At 43.4% G+C, this 13581-nt stretch overlaps 3 protein-coding genes across 3 annotated transcripts in view; 2 read left to right on the top strand and 1 right to left on the bottom strand.

Moving 5' to 3' along the window:
* Nucleotides 1–552: 552 nt before the first annotated feature.
* On the top strand, nucleotides 553–10211 carry MFAP1 (microfibril associated protein 1). The gene is made up of 9 exons (XM_069105922.1): nucleotides 553–797; nucleotides 3564–3783; nucleotides 4515–4644; nucleotides 4731–4918; nucleotides 5463–5571; nucleotides 5684–5844; nucleotides 7109–7268; nucleotides 9208–9297; nucleotides 9391–10211. Exons 1-9 carry the CDS (start codon nucleotides 719–721, stop codon nucleotides 9571–9573), a joined length of 1320 nt encoding a protein of 439 aa, XP_068962023.1. The 5' UTR covers nucleotides 553–718; the 3' UTR covers nucleotides 9574–10211.
* A 513-nt stretch (nucleotides 10212–10724) lies between these two features.
* HYPK (huntingtin interacting protein K) lies at nucleotides 10725–12319 on the bottom strand. Its single transcript, XM_069105923.1, has 4 exons — nucleotides 12095–12319; nucleotides 11840–11895; nucleotides 11140–11191; nucleotides 10725–10883 (listed from the first exon to the last, which is right to left on the bottom strand). Exons 1-4 carry the CDS (start codon nucleotides 12239–12241, stop codon nucleotides 10788–10790), a joined length of 351 nt encoding a protein of 116 aa, XP_068962024.1. The 5' UTR covers nucleotides 12242–12319; the 3' UTR covers nucleotides 10725–10787.
* Nucleotides 12320–12512: 193 nt separating this feature from the next.
* The window catches only part of SERINC4 (serine incorporator 4), a 5301-nt gene continuing 4232 nt past the window's right edge, over nucleotides 12513–13581 (top strand). The window contains exons 1-2 of the mRNA XM_069105670.1: nucleotides 12513–13222; nucleotides 13419–13471. Of these exons, the coding sequence (XP_068961771.1) occupies nucleotides 13097–13222; nucleotides 13419–13471 (179 nt within the window). The 5' untranslated portion in view covers nucleotides 12513–13096. The remainder of the gene's footprint in view (nucleotides 13223–13418; nucleotides 13472–13581) is intronic.

The raw sequence follows: 13581 nt of genomic DNA, 5'->3' as shown, positions 1-13581 counted from the left end.
AGTCACTTAACCCCAACTGCCCCTCAAAAAGGCAAAAAAAAAGCACAACATTCAAACCAGTTGAATCCAGGTGCTACTGGGCCACTGTTGGAATGCACTGCTCCACAGAGACTCTCAACCACCTATAAAATGCCACTCCTTAGCCTTAAACGATTTTTAAAGTCCCCTTCCAACTCTGGAACCTATGACCTCGAAAGCTAGTGGTGGAGCCAAGGCTCACAACCCAGTCATCTTCTCCTGGTCAGGGCCACGGCCAAGCCAATGCCGCATGCTTTCCCCTGCAAAGGGGACTATTCCACCTCTCGAACCAACAAGAAACCAGCTCCCACTCCTCACCGAAGTATCCTTTTCCGACACCCAAAGTCCCACCTGAGATTTCTGCTCCCTTCTTGCGAACCCGCGAGGGAAAGGGAGAGGGCACTGGAGGAAAAAACGGATTTCCCGCCCGCAGGCGCAGGCACCGCCCTAATCTGACGGCCACGTGACCTGACGCCTGCGTACTGATAGCCTGCGCACTCGCCTCCCAGGGCCGTCTCCTAAGTCATCCACGATCCCACAATTCACCGATCGAGCGCTCTGTTGTGTACTTCCGGTTCCTCACTTCTCGCGGACTCGTTGCTACGTCCGAAAGAGAAGGGAGGTCGTTTTACTTTGCTTGTTTTGACTGTTTCTCCTCTCAGATTCGGGGACTTCGGCAGCTGCAGCCGCTATTGCCATCATGTCAGTTCCGAGCGCCCTCATGAAGCAGCCCCCCATTCATTCAACGGCTGGGGCCGTCCCAGTTCGCAATGAGAAAGGTAAGGGGCCTAAGACCCTTCCCGTCGGGTTTTCCGACAGGCAGCGACCCCCTCACCCTTCGACCCCAGACTACTACTCTATGTATACTAAGCCAGAGCCGGGCCCCTTAATTTCTGGTTTTCCTTCAGCGCTTCCTTGAGCCTGTCCCTCATCCTCATCACTTTGAACTTCCCATCATCAGTTTCCTCCTTAGTCCCATTTACTCATGAGACCAACTTTCCTCCCAAACCTCCCCCGAACCCCGGCACGCTAAGTTCGTGGCCCTCACCGCAGGGACTGGCACATACCCCGTCTTCTTCCTCCGCTTATTCAGCAAACGGTCTCTGGTTATAAAAGAAACTGTGCAGTGTACACACTTATAAAGTAGAGGATCCTTGCCCTCAGGAAGCTTACGATCTCACTGGGGAGGGGAGAATGGTGGAATGAGATACTTAGATAAATATTTACAACAGAGTTAGTGGAGGCAGGCAGATCCACCAACAGATTATTACAGTAATCCAGGTGTGGTGTAATGAGGGCAGCAGGTTGGTGGCAGTGTCAGAGAAGAGAAGGGGACCATATTCAAGAGATACTGCAAAGGTGAAATTGACAGAGGCTTTAGCACCAGCTTGGATATGGGAGGGGTATAGATAGTGAGGAGTTCAGGATGACTCCCGGGTTGCCAGCCTGAAGGTCTGGAAGGATGGTGTTGCCCTCTACATTGGTGGCAGGGGGTGTGGAAGGGATCAAGTCCTTAGGGGGAAGATAAAGTTCTATTTTGGACATACTTTGAGTTTAAGATGTCTACTGGACATCTGTTTTGAGATGTCTTTAAGACAAATGGAGATCCAAGATTAAAGGTCAGCAGAGAGATTGGGGCAGAATAGATCGTTTTGAGAGTTATCAGCATAGAGGTGGTAATTAAATCCATGGGTGCTGATGACATCAAGTGAAATGTAGGAAAGGGCCCAGGACAGAACCCATAATGACATTATGGTTAAAAGATGTGATCTGGAAGAAGATCAGCAAAAGAGACAGAAGAACTAGTCAGATAGGAAGAGAAACGGGAGAGAGTAGTGTCCCCAAAACCTAGAAGAGAAGAGTGCATCAAGAAGGGGTAAGTGATCAACAGTGTCAGAGGCTTCAGAGAGATCAAGGAGAGTGAGGATTAAGAAAAGGCCATTGCATTTGGCAACTAAGAGAACATAGATAAGTTTAGAGAGAGCAGTTTCAGTGGAATGATAATATTGAAGCTAAAGAGATTCAATAAAATATCAAATAACAAAATTTAATAGGCAGTCATGGAGCCATTAAAGGTTGGAGGACATTGGGTCAAACAATGATATTTTGGAAAATTTATCTTAGATCAGTGTGCAGATGGATTGGAAGGGTCAAAAACTAAAGACAAGACCAGTTAAACAATTACAGCAGTCTAGATAGGGGCTTGAACTAGGATAGAAGTTGTAGAAATGGAAATGAAGGGGTGAATTTGAAAGATATTAAGGAAGGAAGAATTAAGAAGACTTGGCCACTGACTAGATCTATGAACAAAGGAAAGGGCAGAGTTAAAGACTAAAGTTTTAAGCCAGAATTATAATAAAAATAGAAAGTCAGGTAGGGGTGCAGCTGAGGTAAGGAAAAATTATTAGATTTAGACATTTTGATTTTGTGGGGCTGGCAGAGTGTCTAGCAGCAAGTTAGAAATGCAGAACTATTGCTTTCACCTAATACTTCCACTTCCTTACTACCTTCTCTATCAGAACTGTACTTTCAAAGCCCCCCCAATCGTAATCATCAAATCAAATGTCAATTTTTAGTCCTCATCCTCCAAGAACACTCTGCAACATTCAATACTTGTTGGCCAGTTCCCTTCTATGTAACTCTTTCTTCTACTTACCATCAGAAATGTCACACTTGTGTTGTGATGAAATAAACTACCTCTCTGATTCCTTTAGTAATTCCCCATCTCCCTGACCATCTGTTCTGAGCCTTCTTCTGTTCTCTCTACAGTCTCTCACCTAATAATCTCATTCACTGTTACCTCTACACAGATAATTCCCAAGTGTATAGCCCTGAGCTCTAAACTCTCTCTATCTATAATCTCTACTTTTGTGTCCCAAAGACATCTCAAACTAAAAGATCTGAAATCAAACTTATTTTTCCAAAATCTGTTCCTCTGCCCAAATTCATTATTTCAATAACTCCATCATTTGTCCAGTCCAGAACCATGGTGTTATTGTTGACACTTTTTTTATGTTTCATAGCCAATCAGGTATCAAGACGTGTTACTTCCATCTCTGTCATCTCTCATATTCCTCCTACCCCTTTTTCCCATTACCAGAGTACAGTATAGACCCACCTTGCTGTCTGCCTAGACCATTCAAGAGCTTCCTAATACATCTTCTAGCTTCCACCCTGTCCTACACATCCTTTACACAATTGATAGACTTATGTTCTTTATGCATAGAACTAGTCATGTCAGCTGCTAAAACTCATCAGTAAGCCCATATTGTCTTAAGTTGTCTGTGGTTAAGAACTCATGGGCTAAAGTCCCTTCTAGTTCCAGATACTATCCTATGAACTCAATGTATCTCCCCTCAGTGCTAACACAAAAGAATAAATAAGTTCATAGAATTTACTAGAGATTAAGAGATGGAACTAGTGTTACAGATAAGTTTTCGTGTTGTGATTGCAATGTCAGTCACTAACTTATGAAAGACCTGGGGGATTGGAGGGTTGTTTGCAAAGAGTCCTTTGGAACCTGATGAGTTACTTTCTTCATCCAGGGGAAATTTCAATGGAAAAAGTGAAGGTGAAACGTTATGTTTCTGGGAAGAGGCCAGACTATGCCCCTATGGAGTCCTCAGATGAAGAGGACGAAGAATTTCAGTTCATCAAGAAAGCCAAAGAGCAAGAAGCAGAACCTGAGGAACAGGAAGAAGACTCACCTAGCGATCCCCGGCTTCGGCGCTTGCAGAACCGCATTAGTGAAGATGTTGAAGAAAGGTAACGATCAGAGCTGTGCTCCCCTGTATCTGAACCCCTTAGGATGTGTTATGATCTAGAAAATCATAAAACACAAGCCCACATGCACTCTCTACCCTGGGACCTTGCTTAACTCATTAAGAGAATAAAAAGCATTGATTGAGTGAAGAAAAGTCTATTTAACAGAAATGTTAAAGAATTAAGAGAACTCATCAGGATACTTTTATTTATCCACCTATCTTAAAGGTAGCTATTGTTGTGGGAGGGTAATTATATTAATGTTGTTTAGATTAGTATCATATAAAGGATCCCACATAACAAAGAGTCTGTCAGCAAAGATCTTTCTATATACTAGAACATTGGCCAGCCATATTCCTTTTGAGAAGCCACTGCTTCATACCCTAAAGCTTGTGTTTCCTAGGGCCAACATGATTACATGTTTTCTCACTGAAGTCTTGGGTAAAACTTTGTAAATTCTCTGTGCCTCAGTTTTCTCTTTGGGTAGTGGGAGTGGTATTGACAATTGTGCTCACACCACCTGTTGAGGGAGGGGAAATTCTTTAAATAAAACCTAACACTGTTTCTGTGACCCTGGGTAGAATTCCTCATGATTTTCCTGTACTGATAAAACCCCAAATCAGGATGAGCCAATTTAAGGATAGAATGGGTGGTAAAATGCAAACCTGTGCCCCTACTTTAAAATGTTGCTGGCATTAACGTACTGTGTACTGGAGGATGTGACTCTCTTGTAGGTTGGCTCGGCATCGGAAAATAGTAGAGCCTGAAGTGGTGGGAGAAAGTGATTCTGAAGTAGAAGGAGATGCAAGGCGAATGGAGCGAGAAGACAGTAGTGAGGAAGAGGAGGAAGAAATTGATGATGAGGTAAAGGAAGGGCATGGTCGGGGAAGTGGAAGCCATTGTGAGCAGGTAGAGGCCATACTGGTGACCACTCTGTTTGGCCCTGACAGGAAATTGAGTGGCGGCGTGGCATGATGCGTCAGCGAGCACAGGAGAGAAAAAATGAGGAAATGGAAGTCATGGAAGTTGAGGATGAAGGCCATTCTGGTGAAGAATCAGAATCAGAGTCCGAGTATGAAGAATATACAGACAGTGAAGATGAAATGGAACCCCGCCTCAAGCCAGTCTTCATTCGAAAGTAAGTACAAAACCTTCCAGGCTTGGACCACAGGAGACAAAGGGCTAGTAGTCTATCACAGACCTTTTGAAGCCCAGTTCTTTGACTTAGAGGAGCATCAAGGTGAAATATATATTGACTATAAGCTCAGAAAACATTAAGATGGATGAGGAAAGTGTTAGGAGGGTCCCTGGATCTAAAGTCACCTCCCTATCATCTTTGTGAGGGTTTTGGAGAACAGTTGCAGTTGCCCAGAGTTTCTTAGCATTTAGTGGACAAAATTTGGGTAGAAACCCAAGAATTCTAATTTATAATTTCTTCATCTTAACCATTAGAGTTTCTACTACTTGAGGACCAATAATTTACTAATTGCTTGAGATAAGCATTGAACACCCTGAGATCAATGGAACATTGCTTTTGTAAGGTCCCACAGTTAACTGTGTAGCTTCTGAAAGAGAACTGTACCCTTGGATTGCGTGGCTCTGATAGGATGGAATCTGATTCAGAATAGATGCATGCTAATACATAGGAGCTTTAGAATATTAATAGGATATTCTTGCTACAGGAAGGACCGAGTAACAGTTCAAGAGCGTGAGGCAGAAGCACTGAAACAAAAGGAGTTGGAGCAGGAAGCAAAACGTCTGGCTGAAGAGAGGCGCAAGTATACACTCAAGGTGCCACGATGGGGTTTTTGAGAAGCATTGGGTGGAGGGCTAGCCTGGGGTTATCCCATGAGAACTACCTCATCAACTGTGAACTGTGGACTGAACGGTTTTTCCTATCTAGATCGTGGAAGAGGAGACAAAGAAGGAACTGGAGGAAAACAAACGTTCCCTTGCTGCCCTAGATGCACTCAATACAGATGACGAGAATGATGAGGAGGAATATGAGGCATGGAAAGTTCGGGAGCTAAAAAGGATCAAGCGGGACAGAGAGGATCGAGAAGCGTGAGTAACAGGACGAGCTGCCCTTTGATAGTGAGAACATAACAGGTGTGAGGCCCGTGACCTTAGTGTCCTGTTGGCAACAGAACAGTTACTGTACCTTTTATCTAAGAAGAATCAATAACTATTTGTGTCTGCCACTTGGGGAGAAACATTATTCAGAGAAGATGGGCAAACCATCAAATGAGGGCATTGAGCAACTGGCTATGTCCCTATGTCTATAACTCCTTCTAGAGTAAGGGGTCCTAAACTTTTTTCGTGTCATGGATTCCTTTGGCAGTCTGGGAATCTTATGGATACCTTCTCAGAAAATTTTTAAATATGTAAAATAAAAGACACAGGATTTTACAAGGTAAACCAGTTATATTGAAAGTTATAAAAAAATTTTTTTTGACCAAATTAACAGATCAAACATTAGCAAACTCTGTCCTAATCTTTTTGTATAAAGGGACACCTTTTTAACATCAAAAAATTAATTTCCTCTCCTCCCAAAGTAATTATACTGTTAGTATTCATTGATTGAGAAAATATGAAAAGTTGCTATGAATTCAGTAATGCTTTTAAAAACACCTAATCACAACATTTATATTCATTTGGAGAATATTTGGATGGGTGGATGGGTGAATAGATAGATAGATAGATATGTCTACATATAGATAGATAATGTCTACAAAAGATAATTGCTTGTGTATGGAGTGCCAGACTCCTTGCCAATAACTCTATAGCCCACCAGGGTCTCATAGGTCCAAGCATTGAAAACCCATTATTTCAGCAAATCATGGAGTAATAAAGTTAAGGGCTGTTTCCTAAATTCGGCTTTGTGATGTTGATACGAGATCTATTATTATCTTACAGGATGTCACCAAATTCTCATAAAAATTAAATTTCATTCACTTTGATTTTTTTTTAAATGTCTCAAAACTTTTAGGAACAAGTAGAATGTATGTTGTAAAGAGTTGCTGTTGCCCATGGTACCATGGTAGTAAATTAGTAAGACTAATTTTAAAACACTGGGAAACATTCTCCTAGGGAGATGGATTTGCCCACACAACCCCAAGTACCCTTCTGGAGCATTTCTTTCCACAGTATCCTAATTGTTGAAGACATGTAAATATCTCCTACACCTGGCTTTTGGAGCTTGGCTCACCAAAGGCAGGGACTAGTATGGTAGACTCGCTTGGAGGAAAGGAGTAGACACTGTCTTACTTTTATAGCCTAAAGTTTAAAATAAACTGAACCAGCATTGATAATTTTCTGGCCTGAACAGGATCGAGAAGGAGAAAGCAGAGATTGAACGTATGCGAAACCTGACAGAAGAGGAAAGACGAGCTGAACTCCGAGCAAATGGCAAAGTTATTACCAACAAAGCTGTTAAGGGCAAATACAAGTTCTTGCAGAAGTATTATCACCGGGGTGCTTTCTTCATGGTAAGGAAGGAAAGAGGAAAATCAGGAAAACTCTTTTTTCCCCACGAACATAAGTATTACCTGTAATACAGTGGAAAGAGCACTCTCTGGTCAAAGGCTTGGGTCAAATCCAGCCTCAGACATTTACCACCTGTAGTACCTTGAGCAAATCATTTGATTTCCCTAGTCCTCAGTTTCCTCATCTGTAAAATAAGGAAGTTGAACTAGATGGCCTCTTAGGTCCCTTCTAGCACTAGACTTATGATCCTACCTTCCTTCTTGATGGTTAGTTTTCTTTTGTTTGGTGAAGGGCATTGATCTTTCTTTTTTTAATAGGGAGGCAAGAAGTTGCCTCTAAAATACTAATACTCAGTAGAGAAAAACGGCTTACTATTGCACTGTAGTGCCATACTATGGTCCTAAGGATAGAACAAACTTGCTTTTCTATGGACAGTAAGTCAAACTGACTTATCTCATACCTATACCCAAAATGAATTGTTTCAATAACTTGAGATCACCTGGCCTAAACCATTTTTGAGTGGCAGAAATCCATTTTCTTTCATTCTTAACTGCCAGGGAATGGTTCTGAGATTAATAGAAAGGGATGGATTTTATGGGACAGTACCATTTTCCCATTTGTAAAGGGCAAAGTCAGATCAGAAATGAGTTGATTCTTTGTTAGATGGTATTTTAGCACTAACCATATCTCTGGTGCAGGCCTAACCGAACACAGAATGGCATTATTCAGAGCTGTTACTCATACAGGATATAATTTTAAAAGTGATTCTATCTTAAAAGGGTGGTGTGGAATATTAGAGCTCTGGAAACTATGTCCCAACAGCCTTAAACAGTCCCATTAGCACCAAAACTTACCCTCTCCAATTGTTAGTCAAACTAAGTGATGAGCTTCAGTGAGAATTGGCTTGCTTCCTTCCCAAAGTCAATTTCAGCATTGAGCCTACAATCTTTTATTTAGATTTTTCTAGCTGTTGGTTTGCCAGGAGATTATGGACCATTTCTTGTGCTGTCTAAAAATGAGTACTGGCTTCTTTTCTCAGCAGATTATCTACTGATAGGATAGGCCAGGGCTAAATGAAGTTAGAAAGTAGAATAATAGTTTGATAGTATATGAAAGGCAATTCTTTTCAGATACACATTCTCATCTGCTTACTACTTTTGAGTCTATACAAAAAGTGACTCACAAAGGGTGAAGCAGGTTGACTTATATCAAAATGCTTGAGGAACAGTTGGGGTTTTGGGGCCCTGTGAAAACTTCTTAAGCACTCAGATTGTTCAAGCAGTTTGAGTTGTGAGCCCATGTGGGATTTTCTTGGGAAAAATACTGGAGTGGTTTGCCATTTCCTTCTCCAGCTGGTTTTACAGATGAGGAAACTGATGCAAATAGGGTTTGTCCACAATCACACAGCTACTAAGTATGTGAGCCCAGATTTGAACTCAGCAAGATGAGTCTTCTTGACCAGACCTGGCACTCTTATCTATGCACCAGCTACCGTAGCTGCCTAGGTCCTGAGGTAGTTGCTTGTATTTTTATAACATAATCCAGAATTTCTAGTTTGTTGCTCTGGCTTAGAGCCTTTAATAAAGACGTCCACTGGGAAAGTAGAAAGATGTGTCAAGGAAGCTTCCAGACTTGTTTGTGTACTTGAAACAAGTGTTAGCTCTTCCGCCAAGCTCTCCTTGAGTAACTACCCCACTGTGATTTTTCCCTTTACATTTAATTTCCACAGCACTTCCCTAATCTTTAGCACCTGCTTTGATATTATGTCGTTTATTTTGTTTCATATTACCTTCCAGGCTAGTTTGTAAGCTCTTTAAGGGTAGCAGTACCCTCTATGTTGCCCCATAATGGTGTATGTTAAAATGTTAAGCATTTATTTTACTAGAAGGTATGATATATATTCTGACCACAGACTTGATATGGGTCTTTTCTTATCTGCAGGATGAAGATGAAGAAGTATACAAGAGAGATTTCAGTGCTCCCACCCTGGAGGATCATTTCAATAAGACTATTCTTCCCAAAGTTATGCAGGTATGGGAGACACAGTATGGTGGAGAGACAAATTTATTAAGGACGGGAGTCGTTTCAGCATATAATGTTGTTGCTTATTATCTCGCCCTTCAGGTCAAGAACTTTGGACGGTCGGGCAGAACCAAATACACCCACCTTGTGGATCAAGATACCACTTCCTTTGATTCAGCTTGGGGTCAAGAAAGTGCCCAAAATACCAAGTTCTTCAAGCAAAAAGCAGCTGGGGTACGAGATGTATTTGAGAGACCATCTGCCAAAAAGAGGAAAACTACTTAGGATTCAACCACCTACTTCTCTGACTATGGACACGTGGGGAAGTCTGTTTTGGGGTTTTTTTCCCAAGATTGCTCAAGTAGAACCTCCTGTCTGGCACCTTTTGAGCCTAGCACCCTTTTTAATGATTCCAAAGGGACCGTAAAACAAAGGACTGCAAGAGGAATTTTTAATGCTGAAAAAGCAACATCCAGGTATGAGCCTAAGCCTGGGCTTGGTGACTAGAACCTAGACTTGGTTTCATCACTTCTCATGCAAACTCTGGGTTCTACATCTCAAGTTGGGACCATGGGTTACAAAGAAATAATAGTGTCCCCTTAGAGTTGGAAGAAATACTAACAGGCTTATTAAAAAACCTGTTTTTGACACTTCCCTACCTTGTCTGTTTCTCTGGACTTGAATGTTATTTACTATAAATGGAATGTTATTTCATTTACTATAAATGTAGTGCCACAGTCTATGATATAGTCTTGCCAATGAACTTTATGGTGCAGATAAAAAATTCAATTCAGATATAATGACCTTTAATTTATAAAAGTGCTTTTACTCTTTTTACTTTTTTATCCTTTTTCTTACTTAAGGCCCACCTTTTTTTTTCTTTGTCCTGACAAGCAAATAAAATTTAAATTTAAAAATAAAAAGCACTAGCTTTCCTTCATTTAGTTTCAGGGAAAGATGTGTCCCACATTCCAAACAATTTCCCAACTCTGAAACTTCTCTTGGGAATACAGTATTTTACCTTTAATTAAACCACTTCACTTTTAAAATTTCAATATAACTATCAACTAGTATTACTCATAGCGTGCTTTAAACCTTAGGAAACTCATTTGGCCTCACTGCAGTAGAATGTTAACCAGAGATAGTGATATTTATCGTATTACAGAAACATGGCTTGGGCTACACTAATGTTGTGAGATGGCTAGTATATATTTAAATCAAGTTTTCACTTGTCTTTATATCCCTTTACAGAAGCAACTCATGTATTCCATTTTTAACTTGCTTTACAACTTCCAGAGCCGTGAGATGGTTGCAAGTTATAGAGAAAAAAAACCTTATTAACAAAAATGATAATATAAAAAGACACAACAACCAGAAGCTTCAATAACTTTATCATTCTAGATCCCCGTCTATCAATGAAATACTACAAAGTAAGGTGGGGGAAAGAAAGAAACTTTTATTCCAATAAATAAGTCCATCAAGGTGTGGCCATTCAAAGGTTAGTTGGTAAGGGTAATAAGAGCTTCTACTACATTTCCCATGTGTTCTCGCAAACTCCGTTCTGCTGCTGCCCGTGAGATTTCCATCTCTGTCATCTGCAGGAAAAGTGACAAGTATCACAAAAAGTCCATTCCAGTCCACAGCAGATACCATAAAGTCAGACACTGTCATCAAGAGACAACTAGTACTACTTTTCTTTTAGAGACTTCAGAAAATGCTCTGTCCAATCTTCTCAACTCTGGGCAAGAGATAGTACTATATTCCATAGCCCCTCCCACCCCTAAAACTACAATTGTCCACATTAAGCTTTGTTTTGGAACTTCTGTCAACCATCTCCAGGACAATACTTACTATTAGTTCTAGATCTTCCTTCTTGATTGTAACTTTTGCCAGTTCCTTCTCCCTGCAAAGTTATTTGTGAACACATTCGTTCAGGAAGGATTTATTGAGAGCAAGGCACTAGGGATACAAAGCAGAAATTGAGAATCTTACAAAGTAGTTGGGGGAAGCAGGGCACTGACAACCATGAGGATATGGAAAGGTCTTACCTAGGAGGTAAACAACTAATCTGAGTCTTGAGGGAGTTGGGGACTCCAAAGAGCAAGAGCAAAGGGAACCCAGGAAGAGGATGGAGAAAGACAAGAATCATCAAGCAAGGCCAACTAGTCACAATGGGAAAAGCCTGAATTCAAATCAGACCTCGGACACTGACTGGCTATGGGACCTGGGTCGAGTCACTTAACCTCTCAGCCTCAGTTTCCTCATCTGTAAAATGGGAATAATAGCACCACGGGTTCTTGTGAGGATCAATAGTGAATTGCCAGGCACAAAGTCAATGCCATATAATGTATGCTCTTATTAAGTGTCACATTTGTGTCTGTAAATGTAATTGGCACTCCACAAGTATTTGGTGAAGATGCCCACAACTTCCCAGTTACTCTGGAATCAAACTCAATTTTCCGCCCCACTGGGGAAGGGAAACCGGTGAGACTAGCCTCCATCGAAGGGTCGAATAGTTCGAGGTGCTAATAAGGCTGGGGCGCTCGCTTACCGCTCCTGTTTGGCCTTCTGCTCCCGGGACCGCCGATCTCCAATCACTGACATCGCCTAGGGCAGGAACAGACGCCGGGCAGGGGCATCAGCTCTGCGTCCCCGAATCTCCACTGTCAGATTCGGAGCCGTACACGCTGGGGCCCGCTAGGCTCCAAGCGGCCACCTCCGCCTCTCTCTCCTCCCCGACTCCCTGCCCCCAGTCCAGAGCCTCGAGACCCCTAGCACCCTCCAGGCCTCCGCCTCCCTCCCTCACCGTCTCTAGGTTGGAGCTCTGGATCTCCTTCTCTTCTGCATAGTCGGTCACTCGTTCCAGGTCGGCCGCGCCACTGTCATGTTTCCGCGGCTTCTCCGGCGGCCGCTCGGTCTCCAGCTCCAGTTCTACATCACCCTCGGTCGCCATCTCGTCCCAGGCGCGCCGCCTCCCGCTCACTGCGGCTTCCGGGGCCACCGTTCAGCGACTTCCGGACCAGGACCCGCCCCTTCCGGGTGCATCTTGGACTAAGCTCTGCCTGTAGCGCTCCCAGTGGCCACCGCCCTAAGGACCCCTTGCGACCACGCCCCCTCCCATGGGAAGAAGGGGCGGGGTCATCCCCTGAACTAGGAGGAGCGGGGCAGGAAGGGGCGGAGCTGTGCCGGGCGTTCCCGCGCTGCAACAGTGAATCTTAGACGAGGAGGAAGGGAGCTCTCGGCCCAGATCTCCCAGTACGCTGCCCGCCCAGTGCGCTTGCACTTGGACCGGTGGCGAGGACGAGGTCACAGCTGCAGCTTATACTCTCATAGACCCAAACAGCCGACACCAGCACCACACCTCCAGTGCTCTCACATCACTCCCTAGTCCAGACCCTTTTCTCTGACCCTGGTGGGGCTTCAGTGGATGAAGTCAAATCCTAAACCCATTAACAAAGTTAATCCAGCCCAAGCCAGATATGCAAACTGCCCACCTAATCTGTGGATTGACCAGGGGCCCATGGGGGCAAAAGGAGGTAGGGCCCGAAGTGGTCACGAGTAAACAGGACCAACATATTCACACATGCATGTACACAGTGCAGGAGACATGGGATCGCCGGGTTACTTCTCCCAGGAGTCCTGACTCCCTCCCAGCCTGCGTGCTCCTCCAGACCAGCCGCAGCCGAGATGTTCAGGCAATCTGCTACTAGAGTAACAGAAGACAATCCCTGAGGCACTGAGAACAGGCAGGTTTCTTCCTTTTCCTTTGGCGGAAACACTAATTAGACCTCTGGACTCCAGGACAGGGATGGTAGGAGTGAAGGCTCCTCCCAGAAGCCCTAACGCATCCCTGGACCCAGCCCAGCAGTGGAGCTCGATTAACAATACTCTAGGAAGAAGTATCTTGAACCAGGTGAGAGGGCATGTGCTGTGTGTATGTACCCTTAGTAGAGAATAAGACATTCGGGAGCCACTTTACCTGCAAATCGGGCCAAGTTTTTCCCCTCAATTAATCTCTTACCCTAACCGTGAGATTCCTGATTCCCATCTTCCTAACCCTTGGATTTCTTCCTCAAAATCCTAATCAGAACGGTTAGGTATTGGTTGTCATTTAAGATCTGGGTAAACAGAGAGAGCTCTTGGGGCAGGGTCTGCTTGATGTAGTCCCGAGTCTGAAGGACCAGTGAGTAGCACTGAGCCCAGAGCGTCTGAGAGCTCCAGTCTAAATGAAAATAAATCCAGAAATTAGAGGTCTGGGAAGAAGGGAAGATTTCCTTGAAGGCTGCTTCATCC

The sequence above is a fragment of the Petaurus breviceps genome, unplaced genomic scaffold, assembly GCF_028583685.1.
Source record: "Petaurus breviceps papuanus isolate PSGF00001 unplaced genomic scaffold, PetGlider_PUasm1.0 77, whole genome shotgun sequence".
Lineage (NCBI taxonomy): Eukaryota > Metazoa > Chordata > Mammalia > Diprotodontia > Petauridae > Petaurus > Petaurus breviceps.
Note: the sequence above shows the minus strand (reverse complement) of the source record. Positions and strands in the feature narration are given on the sequence as shown.

Bases quoted from the DNA above. Each gene is read 5' to 3' on its own strand.
- HYPK (XM_069105923.1), bottom strand. From the start codon at position 12,241: ATGGCGACCGAGGGTGATGTAGAACTGGAGCTGGAGACCGAGCGGCCG. The intron at 11,192-11,839 runs GTAAGCGAGCGC...ATAACTTTGCAG, and splicing joins CAGAAGGCCAAACAGGAGCG to GGAGAAGGAACTGGCAAAAG. The intron at 10,884-11,139 runs GTAAGTATTGTC...CTTTTCCTGCAG, and splicing joins AGGAAGATCTAGAACTAATA to ATGACAGAGATGGAAATCTC.
- MFAP1 (XM_069105922.1), top strand. From the start codon at position 719: ATGTCAGTTCCGAGCGCCCTCATGAAGCAGCCCCCCATTCATTCAACG. The intron at 4,645-4,730 runs GTAAAGGAAGGG...TGGCCCTGACAG, and splicing joins AGGAAGAAATTGATGATGAG to GAAATTGAGTGGCGGCGTGG. The intron at 5,845-7,108 runs GTGAGTAACAGG...TGGCCTGAACAG, and splicing joins GACAGAGAGGATCGAGAAGC to GATCGAGAAGGAGAAAGCAG.